This window comes from Acomys russatus, chromosome 4, assembly GCF_903995435.1.
Source record: "Acomys russatus chromosome 4, mAcoRus1.1, whole genome shotgun sequence".
NCBI lineage: Eukaryota > Metazoa > Chordata > Mammalia > Rodentia > Muridae > Acomys > Acomys russatus.
In genome coordinates this window covers 55,218,944-55,241,162 of record NC_067140.1, presented here as the reverse complement: position 1 = coordinate 55,241,162, position 22,219 = coordinate 55,218,944, and the positions used below count along the sequence as shown (strand labels likewise).

The 22,219-nt window shown below is 39.2% G+C and overlaps 2 protein-coding genes across 2 annotated transcripts in view; both read right to left on the bottom strand.

Annotated features, from left to right (window-relative positions):
• LOC127188039 (kinetochore scaffold 1-like) overlaps positions 1–8,455 on the bottom strand; it is a 45,439-nt gene extending 36,984 nt beyond the window's left edge. Inside the window, exons 1-3 of the mRNA XM_051144397.1 lie at positions 8,424–8,455; positions 7,695–7,747; positions 638–5,071 (exon numbers count right to left, since the gene is read on the bottom strand). Of these exons, the coding sequence (XP_051000354.1) occupies positions 638–5,071; positions 7,695–7,745 (4,485 nt within the window). The 5' untranslated portion in view covers positions 7,746–7,747; positions 8,424–8,455. The remainder of the gene's footprint in view (positions 1–637; positions 5,072–7,694; positions 7,748–8,423) is intronic.
• Positions 8,456–11,776: 3,321 nt separating this feature from the next.
• On the bottom strand, positions 11,777–20,346 carry LOC127188038 (kinetochore scaffold 1-like). Its single transcript, XM_051144396.1, has 4 exons — positions 20,099–20,346; positions 19,021–19,080; positions 15,663–15,724; positions 11,777–12,060 (listed from the first exon to the last, which is right to left on the bottom strand). Exons 1-4 carry the CDS (start codon positions 20,207–20,209, stop codon positions 11,991–11,993), a joined length of 303 nt encoding a protein of 100 aa, XP_051000353.1. The 5' UTR covers positions 20,210–20,346; the 3' UTR covers positions 11,777–11,990.
• Between the last annotated feature and the right edge of the window lie 1,873 nt (positions 20,347–22,219).

Below are 22,219 nucleotides of genomic sequence, written 5' to 3'. Positions count from 1 at the left end.
GATAAATCACTAGCAAGTGACTGAGCATTTAGAATTATACAAATTTGATCTGGCATTATACAGTACGTCTGATATTTCAGCATGGGAGGTAGAGGCAAAAGGACTACAAGTTTGAGGCTATTGAGGGCAATAAAGTAAAATGCTGTCTCAAAAATTCAAGACACAATTCTAATACTGAATATCTGTACAATTTTAATTCCATTTTTGTGGGCATTTGCCACCACAAATTATTGTTTTGAGATAAGGTCTTGTTATATATATCTGTCTCCCAGGCTGGCCTCTAAGTCATAGCCGTCCTCTTACCTCAGCCTTCAGTGTGCTAGGATTACAGGTGTAGGCCACCATGCTATTGTCTTAAAAGTCTCTCACCAACTGACCACTGATCATTCTACATAGGAATATTCCTTTAACCTATAGTAAATAGAAATAGTTTCTATTTGCTTAGAAACATAAAATTCAAGAACATTTATTATTAAAAAATTACAGCTGAGTATGGTATATATACTAGGTATATTATATTGTACATAAGTAGTAATCCTAACCCTGAAAAAGTTATAGCAATAGGATTCTAGTGCATCTATCTCAAAAACAAAAATACTCAAAATTCAAGAACACTTTTTGGTTCAGGACAGCTTACCTCATGATCTTGTGTACCATCATCATATGTTCTGATTTTTTTCTCACTTGTAACATTATCATCTTGTGCCCAGGCTCTTTTTTGTGCACTGCAGGTTTCTATTTTGTTTTCAGATGATAAAATCTCTTTGTGATCTGTGTCAATCATAGCATTTTCTTCGATGTCTAAGCTAATAGACTCTGATGAAAATATCTCACCAGGGTACATAGGGAGATTTTCCTCATTTATATACTGAGATGGGCTCAAGTTCAGTTTGGCTGCAATAGATCCAAGACCTGAATCTTTAGTAGATATTGGCTGAGCTTCTAAGTGAGTTAACTCGGTTGCATCTGTTGGAATTTGCTCCAGGTCATCAACGCCAGTGATGCTACAACTTTTCTTGCTTGGTAGTTTGGGTAAAAAGATTCCCAATGAACATCTTCTCATTTTGTCCTTAACTGCTTTTAGTGGTGTAGATACACCTTCTTCATCTCTATCCTCACTGGAACCTAGGCTATGTACTCCTGTAGCTTGTCCCATATTCATGTTATCATGTGCCTGCTTTCCTACTTCAAGTAACTGTTTTGCAGGAGGTAACATATGAACAGTCTGAAAATCTAAAATGTCCTCAGTTTTTCTATTCAAATTACTCAGACTTGGTTTGACACTGCTAAAACATGAAACATTAGATGGAGCTGTAGGGTCTGGGGCTTCTGTAGTGTTGGCATGGATTTGAATGGCTTGTGCTGTCAGGGCTGAATTACCATGGCAATCTATATCTGTATTACATTTATCTGCTTGAGTACTTTCCTTCAGTTCTTTTTTGTAGTTTATAGCAAAGTGTTCTGCATTAGTGAGCATTTTGGACACATTTTCACATGAGGGTGCAGAGAAATTTCCTGTAAGTAAAGGTAAAGTCTTCATTCCAGCCTTAGACAATACTCTTTCATCTTCACTGGCAGCACCCTGGTCTTTTTGAGTTGATAGATGTTGCTGAGCTGAGAGAAGAGGCTGAGAAACAACACTAACATCAACTACAAAGGCCTCCATTTGATCCTTTGAGAGTTTAGGAGATGCATGCTTTGAGTTAGATTTAGTCATCTCCCTCAGAGGCTCTTTTATCAGATCTTGATCTTTAAGCACTGCTGTGGTACTTGGACAAGGTGCAAAGACAGACAGTACTTCAGATTCCATGTGATAGCTACTTGGTAAAACACCTGCATGAGCAAACTCATTTGGCACTTGGCAATTACTGGCTTTCTCCTTATTTTGATCACACAAGGACATACCGCCATGCCAACTATCAGAGGTGACGTTTGATAAAGAGGAGTACTTGTCGCTGACTCTACATGCTACACCACTGCCTGTAAAATCCACAGTCTTTCCACCTATTCTATTTAATGGACAGCTTTCAAGTTTAGTTTGTTTCAATGTATTGGCTTCCACAGCCTTTCCTATGACCTCATCTAGATCAGCTTTATGAAACTTGATGATTTCCATTGTACTTTGATCACTTGATAATGTATTAGGAGGAATAACAGTTGTCATATGGTGGTTTTTTTCAACTACTGTTTTTGTGATGATTGCTTGAATACTGGCATCACCTTCAGGACCACTCAAGCTTGTTGTTGCCATTCCCAATTTAGTACAGTCATGAAGTAATTTCTCTTTGGCTTGACAATCGATGAAAACTGTATGGGACTTGGTGACATCCAGATCACTGAGATTATCTACAAACATTATAGTTTTGTCCACAGGTACAGTAGTTATTTCATCTGGTGGGACAGTTTTATATTCTGAAGCAGAGGGTTGACTTCTACAGATCTCTATGTCCTCTGGCCTGTGTGCAGACAAAACTGGTTTAGAAGTTCCTGTCGATGGTACAAAACTGAAGCCCTCTCTATCTTCCAGGCTACTTTCATTACGCATTTCCATCACAGAACCCTGAGTGGCATCTCTATTATCATTCTCTGGAAATGTAATGGTCTTGTTTTGGAGCCTAAGTCTTTTTCTCCTCTGAGTTTTGCCTGACAGAAGTTCATTCAGAAATCTAGGCTTTTGAACATCATTAGTGTCTTCCCTAGGCCCACTATTAGACTTTTCCTCTAGCACCGTTAGCTGGCTGCCTTTTGCTGCTGGCTGCCTGCTTTCACTATTGTTAGAAACGGAAACAGTCTCTTCAGCAGGAATAGACGTCACTTTTGGCTCTTGTAGGTTTTCCTTTTTGGATAATTCAAAGTGAAGTCTGTTGGGAAGCACCCCTGTCATCTCTGCTTGGTAATCAATGAAAACAGTATGGGACTTTGTCATCTCTAGCTCCTCATGACCATCTATAGACATCATAGTCTTGTCCAGATGACCAGGGGTTATTTCATGCGGTGAGACAATTTTACATTCTAAAGGAGTTGTGTGGCTTTTAGTGATTTCCATTTCATCCTGTCCACATGAATACAAAATGGTTTTCGAAGTTTCTGCCAAAGGTACTAAGCGAGAATCATGTTTGTCTAATAAAGATCTGTGGTTTATTTTAACTGTGGGAGTCTTGGTGACATCCATATCATTCTCACTACCCTCTGAAAATAAAATAGTTTTATCAATTTTCAGTCCACCAGCACTTTTCCTTCCACAAATTTTGGTATTTTGCTTTTCCTTCAGAAATTCAGGCTTATGCTGACTTCTGTCCTTCAACATGTCCATATCATTAGTTGCTCCTACTCTGTTTTCTACAGGAATGTTCACAGCTTTTTGTTTCCTTCCTGCTGTGAGTTGGATGTTTCTGTGTTCTAAACTAGTATTACTATGTTCTTGTACATCAGAAGGACCAAACCCAATTACAATAGTGTGGCTCTTTGTCAGATCCATAGTTTGCTCCTCCTCTGAAGAAATTATCATCTTATGAGAACAGTCAGGAGCATCTATGTTTTTCCTCTGTGGTTCAAGAAGTTTAGAACGCTGGTCTTGTACTGCATGTCCTAGGACTACTTGTTTGCCCAGCTTTCCCCACTCTTCTGAAGGGCTTTGGTTGTGTGAGTAAGATTTAGTGACATTCTTTGATGTTAAGTCAAAAGTAGGAATAAATTGACTTCTTAGCTTACTTGTGTGACTTTCAGTCAAATCCATATCTTCACCTGCTAAGAGTTCAGTCTTTCTGTCAGCCAGTGAAACAGATAAAGTGTCTGTCAGGTTCTGCTGCAATCTTTCCTTAGATACTTGAGGAGCTGCATTATAATTTACATTCATTTTCTCATCTTCTGACATAGTTATATGATTTTGGAGCATCATTTCTTTTTCAAATACTGGTATAGATGTTATTTCTTTTTTAGTGTTTCCTTGACCTTGTTTGAATATTGTATTATCTATTAAAACTGTGTGACTCTTGGTAATGTCCATGTTATCCTCTTTTGCTCCCAGTGGATCAGCATCTAGATTTGCGCATATTTTGGAATATTTACCATCAGGGTTCAGCAAATTTTTTTCCTCTCTTATACTTGAGAGACACTTAGTCAGTTCCATTGCATCATTGCTACTAGTATAAAAAATTGTCTTATAACCTTGGATAGCTGGATTGGAACATGCAGATTCTGAGGTTTCAGCCAATGTGCTAGCACCTTGATTAGAAATCCGTGTGACTGTGTGGGTTTCTAACTCCATAGTATGACTTTTGGTAATATGAATTTTATTTTCAGGGTTTGGGAAAGAGTCTTGCAAAGCAGCAATTAGTTTATCCTTAAGAACTGCTTTCTTCTCTGGCGCTTCAGTTCTATCCATTGTTGTAATATTCATCATGACATTCTGGTTTTGAGTTTCTCTTTTAGATAAGTTACTTTCTGATGGCAAAACTTGTATCCTATAGTTAGTTGTCAACTCCATACACTCATTGCCATAAATTGTATTATCACCCTTAAATTCTCCTAAGTTGGCTTCGCTAGATGGAGGACTCCAAGTCTGAATATAGGCTGTATGACACTCGGTCAAGTTCATTCCATCATCTTGTTCTCTAAAGATTCTAGTCCTATTACTACTATTTTCATCTACATTATGAGATACAGGCATTGGATGTGTAGAAGAGGCACTGTTTGATTCTTTGGAATATACAAGTATCTCAGAATTTTCCTTGTCAAGCTCTGTAGAAAGAGAAGTACTGCATTTTCCTGTTTTTAATCTTTTTATGAAGTTATCAGAATTTGTTTTTTCTGAGAAAGTGTTTTTACTTATGGAAGTTAGGGGACACTCTAATTCCTTTGTAATTCTTGAATTCTCAGCACGATACTTTAAATTCTTCAGAAAGGATGTAGTATCTATTTTTGTGGAATTTTCATTTTTGGTACACTCTGAAAGCCCTTTGGAAATCATCACAGTGTGGCTTGCTGTCAGGTCCATCTGGTTTTCATCTGAAAAGATGACTGTCTGGTCATTTGCATGTTTCCTTTCATGGATGTGGTCTATAACTGAAAACTATAATGAAAGAAAAATAGAAAAGTTAGACCAATGTAGGGTATTTTTGTAATTTATTCTTTTATGTATGGTGTTTATGTACGCTGACATGTATGCCTATGAATCACTTGCATGCCTAGTGCCTGTGGAGGCCAGAATAAGGTGTCTGAGTCTCTGGAGGTGGAGTTACACATGGGTGTGAGCCGCCATGTGGGTGCAGGGAATTGAACCCAGGTCCTCTGCAAAAGTAGTCAATGCTTTTAAAACTGAGTCACTTCTCTAATCTGAAATGTAACTTTTTTTTTTCTTAAGATTTATTTATTCATTATGTATACAGCATTCTGCCTGCATGTACACCTGCCCACCAGAAGAGGACAAAAGATCTCATTATAGATGGTTGTGAACCACCATGTGGTTGCTGTAAAATTTTACTCAGGAACTTTGGGAGAATAGCCAGTGCTCTTAACCTCTGAGCCATCTCTCCAGCCTGAAATGTAAATTTTGAAAAAGGAATTTTATAAATGTACTATATAACACAATGAGGAATGCTTTCAAGCTATATTGGTTTACTTAGATCAATGGTGTAGTATATCATATGTAATTTGTTATTATTTATTTTTTTCTCCCTGGGGTTAGGGATGTAGTGCTGGTAGAGTGCTTGCTTACAGTGGATTAAGCCCTGTGATCAATCCCCAGCACAGCATAGAGTAGATATGTTAATTCACACGTATTATCCCAGTGCTCAGGAGGTGGAGGTAGGAGGATTAGAAATTCAAGGTAGCTGCGCATAGTGGTGCATGCCTTTGATCTCACCACTCTGGGAGGCTGAGGTAGGGGATCTCTGTGAGTTCCAGGCTTGTTCAGTCTACACAGTAATCTCCAAGACAGCCAAGATTACACAATATAGTGAGACCTTGTGTCAAGCAACAAAAAAGTTCAAGATCATTCTTGAATTCAGACTGAGCTGTACACCCTGTCTCATACTTTTTTAAAAGCTAAAGTCTATAAATAAATTACTTTTTTGATAGTTTAGAATAAATTAAAAATTAAAAGTTAATTGCATGCAATCAAAAGCACTGAACATACGAAATGCAACCATAATAAAAATTCTGTATTGAGAACTGGGCATGGTGGCACATGCTTTTAATCCCACCACTCGGAGGCAGAGGCAGGCTGATCAATGTGAGTTTCAGACCAGCCTAGTCTACAAAACGAGTCCAAGACGGCCAGGGCTACACAGAGAGACTCTGTCTTGAAAAACAAACAAAAACAAAAACAAAAAACCCCACAAAACTCTATTGAATAGTCACTGCAACCCTAAATAAAATGTCTTGCCAAGCATGGTGGCACACGCTTATGATCCCAGCACTCAGGGAGGCACAGGTAGGTGGATCTCTGTATGCTCAAGGCTAGGCTAGTATGTATGTGTGTGTGTGTGAGTATGTATACATAAGTACGTATGTATGTATGTATATGTGTGTGTGTATATCTATGTCTATATACGTGTGTGTGTGTGGTGTGTGTGTGTGTGTGTATCCTCCCAGCCCCAGAAAGAGTTTCTCTGTGTAACACAACAGCCCTGGCTGTCCTAGACTCACTTGTAGACCAGACTAGCCTCAAACTCAGAAGTCCTCTGGCCTCCGCCTCTCAAGTGCTAGGATTAAATGCATGCACCACCACCCCTGGCTGCTAATTTATATTATACTCTGTACTTCAAGAGTCTTGTTTTTGAAGATATGATTTCTAGTTTCTTGTTATTCAAAGTACACTCTGTGTACCTGGATGCCAGTGTCATTCAAGAAATGGTTAGATATATAGATTCTTGAGGATGGAAAAATGACTCAGCACTTAAGAGTATTTCGACTCTTTTAGAGGACTAAGGTTCAGTTCCCAGTACCTGCATGACAGCTAACAACTGCTTCTAACTGCAGTTGGAGGGGCTCTGGTGTCCTCATCTGGATTCTCTGGGCACTGGGCATGCACATGGTGCACATTCATACATGAGGAGAAATACTCATACATATTGCAACAAAATAAATACTTAAGAAATATAATCTCTGAAGAGTTTACCCATTTTAACTGGATACAAATATGTTTGTCTACCTACACACAACACGCACATTTCTCATGTGTGTGATGTTGGATACTGAATTCAAATCCTTGAACATGCTAGACAAACTACCACTGAGCTGAATCTTCAATTAAAAAAAAAAAAACCCTCTATTTTAGCCAGGTGGTGGTGGCACACACCTGTAATCCCAGCACTTTGGAGGCAGAGGCGGGTGAATCTCTGTGAGTTTGAGGCCAGCCTGGTATACAGAGCAAGTTCTAGGACAGCAGAGAAACCCTGTTCCAAAAAAAGCAAAACAACAACAAAAAAACAAAACAAAACAAAAAAACCCCACAAAAAACAACTTCTATTTTATTAAAATTCTGAGATACTTCATGTGTTCATTAAAATTTGAAAGGTCTTAGTATTATTTAAATTGGCAATGACTTAATTGTTCTCAATTAAGTAGAAATATAGGAAGTTTTTATAGGCTTTGATAATTTACTTTGGTAAGTTATCTCAAAATTATACTATTAACATAAATATTCGCTATTTAACTGTGAAAGATTAAATTATACTTCCATGATGTCATACCTCCTTTTGTTGCATCTGAGTCTGAATAGGAGCACAGAGTAATGTGTTCATACCTATAGAACAAGAAAAAAATTATAGTTAAGAAAAACATCATGCCAGGAGTCTGATTTTCTTTTTTAGAACCTTCATCAATTAGAAGTATCTACCAGTATTCTGGGTGCTTGGTGGTCAACTTGACATAAGCTAGAGTTATCTAGGAAGGGGAACCTCAGCTGAGAATATGCAAGTCTGTAGGGCACTTCCCAGATAAATGATTCATGTGGGACGGCCCAGCTCACTGGTGGGGGTGGCATTCCTGACTAGATAAACCTGTGCGTTGTATAAGAAAGCAGGCTGAGCAAGCCATGTTGAGCAAACTAGTAAGCAGCATTTCCTTGGTCTCTGTTTCAGTTCCTGTCTTGAGTTCCTGCCCTGACTTCCCATCATAACGGAACAACTATAAACAGAAATAAATCCTTTCCTTGCCACACTGTTTTTGGTCATGGTGCTTAACAGAACAATAGAAACCTAACTAAAACAATTAGTTACTAAGCTCTTCATAAGGACTATGAATTAATCATCTTTAAGATTGGTGGTGGTGGTGGTGCACACCTTTAATCCCAGCACTGGGAAGCAGAGGTAGGTGGATCTCTGAGTCCAGGACAGCCAAGGCTACTGGGAGAATCCCTGTCTCAAAAAACAAAAAACAAAAAACAAACCAAAAAAATAAACGTGTTTGGTCATACTCACCAGTAATTGCACAATAATTATCATCTGAATTCTTATTGCTAAAAAAAAAGGGAGGGCATTTTTATAAATTATATTCCAAATAATTATGAAGAATCACAACAGTTGAAAGACTTAGGAACAGAGACAGACACAGTGGCCCACGTCTTTAATACCAGCACTTAGGAGGGAGAGTCAAGTAGATTTCTGTGAGTTCAAGGCCAGCCTGGTCGCCATAGTGAGTACCAGGACAGACCTATACACAGTAAGATCCTGTCTCAAACAAGCAAGAAAACAAACAAGCAAACAAACAAAAAAGACTAAGGAAGATGAAAGGTTTTCATAGGGTAGCTAGCAGGAAATTACAGACCCTTACCTGAATGGTCTTAATAGTGTGTTAACCTAAGAACACTATATAAATATGCTTTAATATATGCTGCTTTCTCTTCCTTCCTTCCTTCCTTCCTTTTGAGACATGGTTTCTCTGTGTAACAGTACTGGCTATCCTGGAACTTGCTATGCAGACCATGTTGGCTTTGAACTCAAGAGATATGTCTGCTCTGCCTCCTGGGAGCTGGGATTAAGGACATGCTTCTTATTTAAAAAAAAAAGATCAATTCATTTTTTCAAAACCTCAAAAAAAGTAAACAAGGGCTAGAGAGATAGCTCAGTAGTTAAGAGCACAGGCAGTTCTTCCAGAGGACCCAGCTTCAATTCCCAGCGCACACACTGCAGCTTACAACTGTCTGTAGCTCCAGTTCTAGGGGGTCTGAGACCCTCTTCTGGCCTCTGCAGGCACTGCATACACAGGGTACACATGCGTGCTGGAAAAACTCTCATACACGCAACACAAAGAAAAACACATTTAAAAAATCAAAATTAGTAAACTAAACACAGATATGTATTGTTTATGAAGAATTTCTTTGTTTGCAATTAAAATTCTTTTCAGAGATATTTCACGCATATATTAGCTAACAGACACATATTTATAAATATGCTACACATGTGCATTACATATATGCACACACAAGTAACTATAAACAAAATGCACATATTGTTCTAACTGAGCAATAACATGGAAAATGTGTAATTTATTAGTTCCTTTATGCCATTATAATTTCATAATTATTGTCATTGTTATCATTTGGATATTTTGTTATTACAATAAGCTTCAGTGAATAAGGATTGATGAAATAAATTTCCACACATGAAATTTATACTAGGTAGTCAGGTAGTGGTGACAATGTCACACACCTTTAAGCCCAGCACTTGGGAGGCAGAGGCAGGTCAATATCTGAGGTCTAGGCCAACCTGGCCTATAAAATGAGTTCCAGGACAGCCAGGGATGAACAGAGAAACCCTGTCTGGAAAAATAAAGAACAAACAAATAAACAAAAGAAATTTATACTATGAAAATTTATATATGAAAATGGAGTTTGTCATCATGATTAAGACTACATTGGCTGGGTGGTGGTGGCGCATGCCTTTAATCCCAGCACTTGGGAAGCAGAGGCAGGTGGATCGCTGTGAGTTCGAGGCCAGCCTGGTCTACAAAGTGAGTCGAGGACAGTCAAGGCTACACAGAGAAACCCTGTCTTGAAAAACAAAAACCAAACCAAACCAAAACAAAAAAGACTATATTGTACACTTATTTTTCAGATATAGCCATACATATACTAAATTCTATAGTTTGTTATTTTAAATTAATGCTAAGTATTTGACAGAAGAGCCGGTTAAATAACAAAAACATTTAATTTTTTTTTTCAGTTAATAGGAACTAATAACCATCAAAATATAATTAGTACATGCTCCTTACTTACTGTAGAGTCAACACATTTTTTCTGGCTTCCGTCTCTAAAAATAAAGTAAAAAATTAAAGTTGTTAAAGGATACTTGGTCAAGTATTAGAAAAGTTATATAAGAACGTTAACAGAAAAAACTTTTTAAAAGGTACTATTCAACCTTTCTGCCCTCATGACTACAAGTATACTTCATTTCTCTTTCCTCTGCTTTCTCGTTGTTGTTGTTGTTTAGTGAGGGGTCTCATGCTCTTATTTTTTTTTTCCTCCTGAGATAGAGTTTCAAATTCAAAGGAGACTAGAACTTGCAATGTAGCCCAGGCTGGTGTTGAACTTGTTATCATTCTGCCTCAGCCCTGGGAATGCTGGGATTACAGATGTAAATTCCCACATCCAGCTAAGGATATATTTTTGTGGTGGGGGGAGGTGATATATATATATTCATGCAGGAATATATACATATGCACGCACATGTGTGGGCATTCATGTGTAAGCCAGAGTCAATGTTATGTGTTACCCTCTATCACTCCCCACTTCATTTTTTGAGACAGTATCTTTTCACTTGACCTCAAGCTCCCTGACCTGGAGGGCATAGTTTAGCCAATGAGTTCCAGGGAGCCTCCTGCCTTAGACTCTTCAGTGATAAAATTATAGGCATATTGTGGTTTGAATGAGAGATGTTCCCCATAGTTTTGTGCATTTGAACACTTGGTCTCCAACTGGTGGCAATGTCTGAGAGGTTTAGGAAGTGTGGCCTGCTAGAGGAAGTATGTCTCTAGTGGCAGGCTTTCATAGTAAAAATAAAGGCTCAACTACTGCCAGCTTACCTCTCTACATCATGGTCAAAGTTCAAGATGGAAGCTCTCAGGTCACTACTCTAGCCACCATGCCTGGCACTTTCCTGCCATGATAGACTTTTTTTTTTTTTTTTTTTTTTTTTGGCAAAACAGGGTTTCTCTGTACAACAGCTCTGGCTGTCCTGGAACTCCCTCTGTAGTCCAGGCTGGCCTCGAACTCACAGAGATCCACCTGCCTCTGCCTCCGAAGTGCTGGGATTAAGGGCATGCACCAGACTCTTTTTTTTTTTTAAAGATTTATTTATTATTTATTATTATTTAAGATGTATTTATTATTTATACTGCATGTGTGCCTGCACGCCAGAAGAGGGCACCAGATCTCATCATAGATGGCCATGAACCACCATGTAGTTGCTGGGAATTGAACTCAGGACTTCTGGAAGAACAGGCAGTGCTTGGAACCTCTGAGCCATCTCTCCAGCCCCCATGATAAACTTTTAATCTCTCTGGAACCATAACCTCAAATAAACTATTTCTTCTATAAACTGCCCTGGTCATGGTGCTTTATCTCAGCAGTAGGAAGGTGACTAATACAAAGCATACCCTATCACACCTGGCTCCGCCCCCACTTCACCACCACCAGTCTACACCTGACTTTTAAGTGGGTACTAAAGAGCCCAATCCAGGTCCTCACGCAAGTGTGGCAATCAACTTACCAACAGAGCTACTTTTCTATCCGTAGGATAAATTATTTAAATAGTAAGATAGGGCTAGAAAAAAATGACTCAGCAGGTAACGGCATTTGCTGCCAAATAGGACCCAAATACAATCCCAAGAGACCACATGTTTGAAAGAAAACAGAATTTCAACTGTCTCTTGACCTCCACACATCTTAGAATACATGCTCACATCACAGTCATACGCATGCACGCACACACGTGAAAAGTTATGGTTACATAACCACAGAAAAATTGTAAAGAAAACACTAGCAGGATTTATATCACATATTTACCTGCAATTTCTGAATTTCTCTCTGTTTTCATATAAGACTCTGTCTGGAATACTCTACAAGAGAAATAAAGAATACTGAAAAAACATTTATTTATTGATTATTGGTTGGTTAGTCGGTTGGTTGGTTTTTCGAAACAGTTCTGGCTGTCCTGGACTCACTTTGTTGCCAGGCTGGCCTCAAACTCACAGAAATCCACCTGCCTCTGGCACCTGAGTGCTAAGATTAAAGGCATACACCACCATGCCCATGGGAAAACCTTTAAAAATTTTTTTTACTATAGTTTTACTATTGACGTACTTGTTAGGGTGCAAATACTTTTCTCTTTATAAATGTTAAAGCTCTATAATTATATGTATATGAAAAATTGCTGCCTTTTTTTTTTTTTTTTTTTTTTTTTTTGAGATGGGCTTGGGCTATGTACTTTTAGCTAGTTTAACCTATAACTCCCTATATAGAACAGGCTGAGCCAGGGTGAGGGAGTGCACACCTTTGATTCCCAGCACTCTGGTGGCAGAGGCAAGAGATCTCTGAGTTTAAGGCCAGGCTGGTCTACAGAGTAAATTCTAAGATAGTCAGGGCTACACAGAGAAACAAACAAAACAAAAACAGCTTGGCCTTGAACACAAAGAGATCCATTTGCCTGTGCCTCCTAACTACTGGCAGGATGCAGGAGAGCACATCTTTAATCCCAATGCTGGCGGGGGACAGAGGGAAGGGGAGCGGGGGGGGGGGGGGGTGTTATCCTTGGGAAGCAGGTGGATATTCTTTAATTTAAGGCCAGCCTGGTCTACTAGTGAGTTCCAAGGTACTCAGTTACATGATGAGCCTGTCTCAAAAAGCCTAAATATTAAAAAAAAAAAAAAAAAAAAAAAAAAAAAAAGCCTAAATATTTAAAAATAGGCCTAGCAAAGTTGAAAATCAAAGAACAAGAACAGTATCAACCAAATAGATCTAGAAATATACTACAAGCTAATTCTATAAGCAGTAATGTACTCCAGATACAGGTTATCCAGCGCCCTCTTCTGGCCTCTAGAAGAGCAGCCACCTCAGGTTCCAGCTGCCAGGGCAGACTGTATTTCATCAAACCATAAACCATAAACCAAACCAAAATCTAGAATGAAGCTATTTAGATGCCATTCCAAGTAGCCCTTGGCCAACAATCCAGTACCTCCACCACTGAGCTGTTACCAACACCTGCCTTTGGTATTTAGAGCAGCTGTGCTGTGCAGGCGCACACCTCCATTCCCCCCCATTGGGGAGGCAGGGGCAGGAGGTTCTCTGAGTTCCAGGACAACTATGCCTACACAGAGAACCTGTGGGGGAAGAAAGGAGAATAAAACACTAAAAACAAAAAACAATAAACTTTGCATCTAAGTAGCCTTTTGTGAATTTTCTTTCTTTCCTTTTTTTTTCTTTCCTCTCTGAGATAGGGTTTCTCTGTGTAGCCTTGGCTGCCCTGGACTGGACTAGCTTTGTAGCCCTGGCTGGCCTCGAACTCACAGAGATCTGCCTGCCTCTGCCTCCATAGTGCTGGGATTAGAGGCTTGCGCTATCGCACCCAGCACATACCCAATAAGACAATGCATGTAGGGGGCTGGAGAGATGGCTCAGCGGTTGGGAGCACTGTCTGCTCTTCCGGAAGTCCTGAGTTCGGTTCTCAGCGACCACATGGTGGCTCACAACCATCTATGATATGATCTGATGCCCTCTTCTGGCCTGCGGGTGCGCATGCAGGCAGAGCCTTGTATACATAATAATAAAGAAATAAATCTTTAAAAAAAGGCAATGCATGTAGTCAACATAGTATCTGTCAAACTACAAATATTTACTAGTGGCTTTTAAAATTTGTTGTCTTTTGAGACAGGTATAGAGTAAAAGATGAGCCTACTTCTGGGTTTGAAAAACCTCCCAAAAATCAACCAATCCCTGAGCATGAAAATCCAGCAATCCCTGAGCATAGAAACCCACCAATCCCTGGGCTTGGCTTGAAATGCACCAGTCCCCACCCTGGAAATCCACTGGACAGTCCTTGCCCAAGCAGCCCTATAAAAGCCTGTCTCCTGCTCAGTTCCTGCTGCTTCCTGCCTCAGCACCGGCAGCCACCCTTTTTGTCTTTTCCAACGAATCTCCTGTGTGACTTTGGTATATATACCTTGGCTCCTGACTGCCAGGATACTGTTGTAACCTGCTTAACTTGCTTAAACTCCATAGCCTCTCCGTTGAGACCTATTTCAGTTCCTAGCATAACTGTGGCTCCTCTGCTAACACCAGCTACTGTTCTTAGCATATCAGAAGACATTTTGCGTTCAAGTCTCCATTTTGATCATAAGGTGAAATTAAGTCCTGGTTCTCAGGCTCTACCTGCCTGGGAGCTGGAATACCTTGACTTACAATTCAACACTTGTTGAATATTTTGCTTGAATTAATGATTTATGTTTTATGTAAACAAAACCACACCTGCTATGTTCCTTTCTCCTGGAATGGTGGGGAACTGAAAAGTCCACAGGCCTGTATTCTAGCCAATCAGCTTAAAATGCTTTGTCTAGCCACCTGGACATTGTGCTCTGAACAAAACCAATTCTTATGTTTAGCTAATCAACATGATGTAATGCTGTCCTCTTCTTGATTCTCCCTGGCTACCTGGTTGTTACCTGGTTACAGTTTTTCTTATAAAATTCCTACCTTAGAAGCAGACCAATGTCACGGTCCAATTCCCAAATTTGGACTGTAGTGCTGACAGGTCCGTTCTTGCTCAGCATTCAAATAAACTTCTATAAATCTGAGTCTAGTGTTCCAGTGGTCAGTGAATGGCTATTCCTGAACCCTAACAATACCTTTCCCCTCAGAGCTGTAACGTTCACATAGGGGAAACCTCCCCCCTCAGTATAACACTTCCATTGCAGAAACCTCTCCCCAAAGAGCTGGAACATTCCACTGGGGAAGCTTTTCCCCTCATCGCTGCATCATGAGCATTGGGGACTTCCCCTCAGAGTCGCAACACAACTTTTCCTCAGACTATAACACAAGGTCTCACTATGTATAAGGTAGCCCTTGAACTCAGTATGTAGCCAAGTCAGCCTTAAACTTGGAGTGACCCTGGCTTCAGACTTCTAAGTGTTGGAATTACAGATATGTACCATCACACCTGGCTTAGTAGTGGCAACTGACAATAAATCAAATAATATATTTAAACCCTCTTCTTTCTTTCTTTTCTTTCTATTTTCTTTTTTGTTTTTCAAGACTGGGTTTCTGTGTGTAATAAGAGCCATAGCTATCCTGGAACTCTTACTGTAGACCAGGCTGGCCTTACGCTCACAGAGATGTATCTGCCTCTGCCTCTTGATTGCTGGGATTAAAGGTGTGCACCACTGCCAGCTCACACACAATTCCTTAATGTTTATTTATGCAAAACAAATTATCCAAATAAATTATCATGGGCTGGGCATGGTGGTGCACACCTGTAATCCCAGCACTCAGGGAGGCAGAGGCCAGCCTGGTCTACAAAGTGAGTCCAGGACAGCTAAGGCTACATAGAGAAACCTTGTCTCAAAAAAACCAAATAAACCACAAAAACAAAAACAAGTTACCACCAACATATTTGACTGGGAGAAAAGCATTAACTATAACATTTTACCTACTTTTCTTTTCAACTTACTTTATAGTATCTGCAAAGCTGACTCGACGAGAGCTTTTCCTAGTTCTTGGAACATTAGATTCCTAAGAGAAAAAAATATAGGATACAATACTTAATATAAGTCACTGTGAATTAGGTCTCCAGACTATTAGAAGCAGAGATCAAGTCTTATTTTGGATTAATGATACAAAAATTCCTGCCGGGCTGTGGTGGTGCACGCCTTTAATCCCAGCACTTGGGAGGCAGAGGCAGGTAGATCGCTGTGAGTTCAAGGCCAGCCTGGTCTACAAAGTGAGCCCAGGACAGGCAAGGCTACACAGAGAAACCCTGTCTCGGGGAAAAAACAAAACAAAACAACAACAAAAATTCCTCCAAACAGTCTAATATAGAAAGAAGCACTTAATGAACATGTATATGATTTTCCAAATATTTTTTGGGAGGATGGCAGTGCTAAGACTTGAACCCGTGAAGTCATATAAATAAGATTTTCTTCTGTTGCTCTGTTTATTGAGACAAGGTCTCAATATATAACTCATGCTGATCTCAGATTCACAGTCTTTGTGCTTCAGCTTTCTGACGCTATAGTTGTTTACTGCTGCTGCTTGAGTAGGAGTTTCAGCAAGAGTTAAAATAAGCATAGCGCTGCTTTTTTGGCCTTTTGGCTAAAACCAAGTATCAAATAAGCATATTAAACACAAACAGCTATAACAAGAGAGACTGGGGACAACACAGGAGCCATGTGGCAGCTGTACTCATCTTGTTACAGCGCATTCTTCTAACATCACAAGCAGCTTTTTGGTTGCTTTAACACAAGGCCTTACTATGTAGCTGTGGCTAGTGTGGAACTCTAATGTGCAGACCAGGTTGCCCTAGACAGAACGCACAGAGACCAGCCTCCCTCTGCCTCCTCAGTCCTGGGATTAAAGGCATGCAGCACCATCCCCATTTAAAAACCAGTTTTCATTGTGGTAAAATACACGTGAGTTACTATCTTTTATGACTGTTGTAGTTATTTTAGATATGGTTTTCCATGGCCCTGGCTGCACTCAAATTTGCTGTAAAGCCAAAGGATTTATCTTCCTAGTGCTGAAATTACAAGCCTGTGCCATCACACCCAGCTATAAGACAGTTTATCATCTTAGTCATTCTGCCTTGATACTTACTTACACTTTTTATTAGTGGTAACAGCCACACAAAATTAAATTTGCCATCTTTACCATTAAAAAAAATGATGTGTATAAGTGTACCTGTCTGCGTTTGTGTGCATCACATACATGCAAACGCGATGGAAGTCAAAAGAGGGTGTTGGGCCAGGACAGTGGTGGCACGCACCGTTAATCCCAGCACTTGGGAGGCAGAGGCAGGCGATCTCTGAGAGTTCGAGGCCAGCCTTGACTACAGAGCGAGTTCCAGGACAGCCAGAGCTGTTTCACAAAGAAACCCTGTCTCAAAAAACCAAAAAGAAAAAAAAAAAAAAGAAAGAAAAAGAGGGTGTTAGACTCTCTAGAACTAAAGTTACAGGTAGTTGTGAGCCACCCAACTGAACTGAACCTGTGTCCTCTGCAAGAGCAAAAAGTGCTCTTACCCACTGAGTCATCTCACAAGCCATATCTTAACACTTGTCTGTCTGGTGTTTCTAAGGCTGTGTACCTTTGGCTGTCCTGTAACTTGCTCTGTAAACCAGACTGCCCTTGAGCTCAGGGATCCGCCTGCCTCTGCCTCCCAGGTGCTGGGATTAGAGGTGTGTACCACCTCCATGCCTGAATTTCATTATTTATAAATACCATATTTTGTTTATTTAAACAGAATGGATGGACACTTGTTTTTTTTTCCTGCCTCCTGACGATTGTGAATGATGATGTTGCTGTGACTATGTGTCTCTTTAAGGGGCTGGAGAGGCGGCTCAGTGGCTAAAGGTATGTACAGCTCTTGCAGAGAACTCAGGTTTGGTTCCCCTCACGCAAATTGGGACGCTCACAATTGCTTGTATCTCTATCTCCAGGGGATCTGGCTATCTCTTCTGGCTTCTGTGTGCTCCAGGCACATGAACTACATACTGAAGTGCAGGTATTTACATATATACATAAATTAAAAGTACGTCTATAACTAAGCAGTCTATTTAGTCAAAAGACTAATTAGACATAGTAGGCATGACAGACAGTGGATAAAGCACTTGCCATATAAGTGAGAAGACTGAATTTCTAATCCCTAACATCATGTTAAAAGCTATACAGGTAGACTGGATAATCAGCTCAACAGGTAAAGACATGTACTAGATGCTACACCAGGTTAAAGAATCAAAATACCATTCCCTATTCTAATCCCCACAGAGGTTAAATTATTAGCAACAAATAGAGTTTTAAAATTATAAACACTAGGGCTGGAGAGATGGCTCAGAAATTAAGAGTACTGGTTGATTTTCCAATGGGCCTGGGTTCAAATCCCAGCACCCACATGGCTGTTCACAACTATCTATAACTCCAGTTACAGGGGAGCTGACACACTCACACAGACATGCAGGGAGGCAAACACTGATGCAAATAAAATAAAATAATTTTTAAAAAGAAAGAGAGAGTGAACTGGAAATGACACAAGGGTTTTTTTGTTTGTTTGGTTTGGTTTGGTTTTTCGAGACAGGGTTTCTCTGTGTAGCCTTGACTGTCCTGGACTCACCTTGTAGACCAGGCTGGCCTCAAACTCACATCGATCCACCTGCCTCTACTTCCCGAGTGCTGGGATTAAAGGTGTGCACCACCACTGCCTGGCTATGGCACAAGGTTTTTATTTTTAAAAAAGTATAAATGCCAGCTATTTTAAGAATATGCCAGTTTATTCAAGAGTTTGGGCTGGGCAGTGGTGACATACACCTTTAAACCTAGCACTTGGGAGGCAGAGGCAGGCAGATACTCTGAGTTTGAGGCTAACTTGGTCTACAGACTGAGTTCTAGGACAGCCATGGATACACAGAAGAAAACCTGTCTCATAAAACCAAAAAGAAAAAAGGATAGGAATTTTTTTCTCAACACTGTGCCTGAGGGCCTCATGCGCAGTAGGTAAGCACTCCACCACTAAGTTACATCTCTAGCCCAGAAGTATTTAGATAAATAACATGGAAGCAGAGAGATACTTACTTGTACACAGTTAAATGGGAATCTTTCGCAGTATCATCTCTTTGCATAGCTAATAAAATCTGTGGTGATCACTGAAGCCAGGTATGATGATAGAAATCTACAGTCCCAGCACTTGGCAAGCCCAAGCAGAACTGCCACAGGGTTAGGGTCACTCTAGGCTATGTAAGTGAAACCTAATCTCAGCAAACCAAGTCCTTCTCCAAAACAAAAATCATTGAATTTACAAAGCATTTGCACTAGAGACTTACCTGAACTGTTTCATTTCCACATTTCAGGTCCTGAAGAGGACTCCTTGGGGGTTTCAAAATCTATAGAGGCAATAATTAGAGTTACTCAAGAAAATCTAACATAGCTACTAGTCAATTTACGTTGTGAGTAGAAAGCTAAAATTTCCATTAAAATCCCTGAAATTCCTCATAGTCATACTGTTCAGAAATGAGGGCATGCCTTAACAAGATAATCACACTAACACAAATGAGTTCTAAGTCTTGCTTTCCTAACTTGAGAAAATACATTAAACTCTTCACATAGAACTTAAACATAGAAATAAGGAGGGCTTGATATTTCATAGCAATCAGAGATAATTACTTAAAGTATGCCTACCAGCAAAAACTATCCAAAAGAAGTCAAAATAGAAAAAAGAAAGAAAATCTCAGCAGGGCTATGTTAGAATTTCTTATTGGGTAACTTTTGCACATAGGACCCTATACCACTGTATTTTTTCAGTTTCATAATCTAACATGAATTTAGTATGTAAATCAACTTAGATAAACTGTGCCTTGCAATAGTTTGAATGCCAGGTTAAATATATTTTTTAAAGAGAAGAAAAATATACATTTTAAAGCATTTATAATAATGAAACATAATTATATAGGATAAAATTTATTAAATAAGCAAATTTAAAAATAACAATGATGAAGAAATATGCTAATAAAAATTTTATTAAATTTAGCCTGGCATAGTGGTGCACACCTTTAATCCCAGCACTTGGGAAGCAGATTGGCAGACTCTGTGAGTTCAAGGCCAGCCTGGTATACAAATGATAGCCAGGGCTGTTACACAAAGAAACCCTGTCTTGTAAAGCAAAACAACTTATTAAATTACAAAAAAGTACAAAAGCATGAATTTTATAATATTTACTGAAGCATATAGCCAGACTAACTATTTGAATTTTTATCTAGAACACTAGAAGTTAGCTGGGATGCCAAGGTAAGGTAAAGCCACAATCAAAGTTACTGTAAAGTTGAGTAAAAAGTAACATCTATTAACTTAAATAAAAATATTTCTTACTAAAAAAAAAAAAAAAAAAAAAAAAAAATTTCTTACTGAAGAATGCCGTCTTCTGACAGATCTCTGTGTATTGTCACTAAAAAAAAGGAAAAGAAAGGAAAAATTATGTATATGTAGATAAACAACTAAATTTCTAGAGGCTGCCATCACTTCATCCCTTTTGTGTTATCAGACTTCAACTCTGTATTTAAGAATTCAATGTGTTAAAGGCATCTTGTGGTCAGAGTTGGTGGCACTGGCCTGTGATGACAACTTCTGAGAGGCTGAAGCAGAAGGATTCCAAATTTAGAGTCTGACTCAGATACCAAATAAGTTCAGGTCAGACTTGGCAATTTAATGAGACTCTGTCTCACAGTAAATGTAAAAGACTACGGTTAACGCTCAGTGGTAGAGCACTTGCTTAGCATGCACAACATCCTAAGTCAATTTCTAGTACCAAAGGGGTGGGAGTGGAAAAAATTAGGAGTGTAGTTTCATGCTTAAGTGTATGCTTAGCATGCTGAAGGTTCCTATGCCCAGAGTATATATATTTTTTTTAATTTTTTTTTTTTTTTAAATCACGGATGAGCAGTGGTTACACACCTTTAATCCCAGCACTCATAAGGCAGAGGCAGGCAGATCTCTGAGTTTGAGGCCAGCCTAGTATACAGAGCAAGTTCCAGGACAGCAGGGCTACACAAAGAAAGCATTATTTTGGGGGGGGGGGGGGGCATGTTCTATAAGACTGTCCTTTAAATAATAATTAGTAACACATAATTTATCATATCTTCAAAGGCCCCCAGATACTACCTCTGGTTACTATGATGTGATTTTTTTCAGACTAGATTTTGAAATTCCCAAATGTTTATTACACCAAACAGATAACTTGTGAGGCATAAGAAAAATAAGACAGTATAGAGACCCAAATGATCTAGAGAATTCTTGTCTAGTCTAAAGATCACTGTCATTATGTGCTACTACTTAGCTGCTCCAAGCAAAGAGATGCATTTTGTTGCTGCCCTTGGTTTTTCAAGAAAAACTGAAAATTTAATTATTACATGAAATCTTGAGATATTTGCAATTTGGGCAATTAACTGAAAAATTAAATTTTATGTATATGTTAAAAATTAGGGACAGGGGCTGGCAAGATGGCTTAGAAGTTAAGACAAGCTGATTTTCCAAAGGTCCTGAGTTCAATTCCCAGCAACCACGTGGTGGCTCACAACCATCTGTAATGAGATCCGATGTCCTCTTCTGGTGTGTAGATATACATGAAGGCAGAATACTGTATAATCTTTTTAAAATCTTTATAAAAGGGGCGGGGGGACAGATGTGGTGGCGCATACCTTTACTCCTAGTATTCTGAAGGTGGAGGCAGGTGAGTCTGTGAGTTTGGTCGACATATCGAGTTTCAGATCAGCCAAGGGCTTTATAGTGAGACTCTGTCTCAAACATTATTTTGTAGGCTGGCAACAGATCACTAGTTTAAGGTGCCAATTTTAGAAAAATCATTTCACCTCCTAAGGCCTTAATGCGATGGGAGGTGGTGTCTATGAACATCTTCCAAGTCCTAAATTCTTACTCTAAATGAACTTACACAAAGACATGGCAAAAAGGGTATCACTTGTTAACACTGACTTCTTTTACTTGGAACAAAATAGAAAACAATTTCAGACATTACTGATAGTTTTTTTGTTTTTTGGTTTTTTTTTTTTTTAACTTTTGTTTTGTTTTGTTTTGTTTTACTTTTTTGAGACAGGGTTTCTCTGTGTGTAGCAGTCCTGGAATCACTCTGTAGACCAGGCTGGCCTTGAACTCACAGAGATTTTCCTGCTGGGATTCAAGGCATGTGTCACCACTGCCCAGCTACTGATAGTTCTTAATTAGTTTGAAATACCTTTCTATGATAGAGAATAACACTTTAGCAGCACTGAGTGAACTTACTTCTCTTCATTAGCCTCTGAAGACATTCCATCCATTTTTGAAAACTTTTTTCTGTAAAAAATATATAATAGTAATAAGAAAGGTGAAGTATTATAATCTATGGGAGATTAGGAACATGGGTATGAATTTAGTTGTTTTGTAAAGAAGACCAAAAATAAGAAGTAAAAATGACATTGTGAACTCTAAAACATGACAGATTAGACTTCATACTAGAAATTCTCAATTTAAGATAAA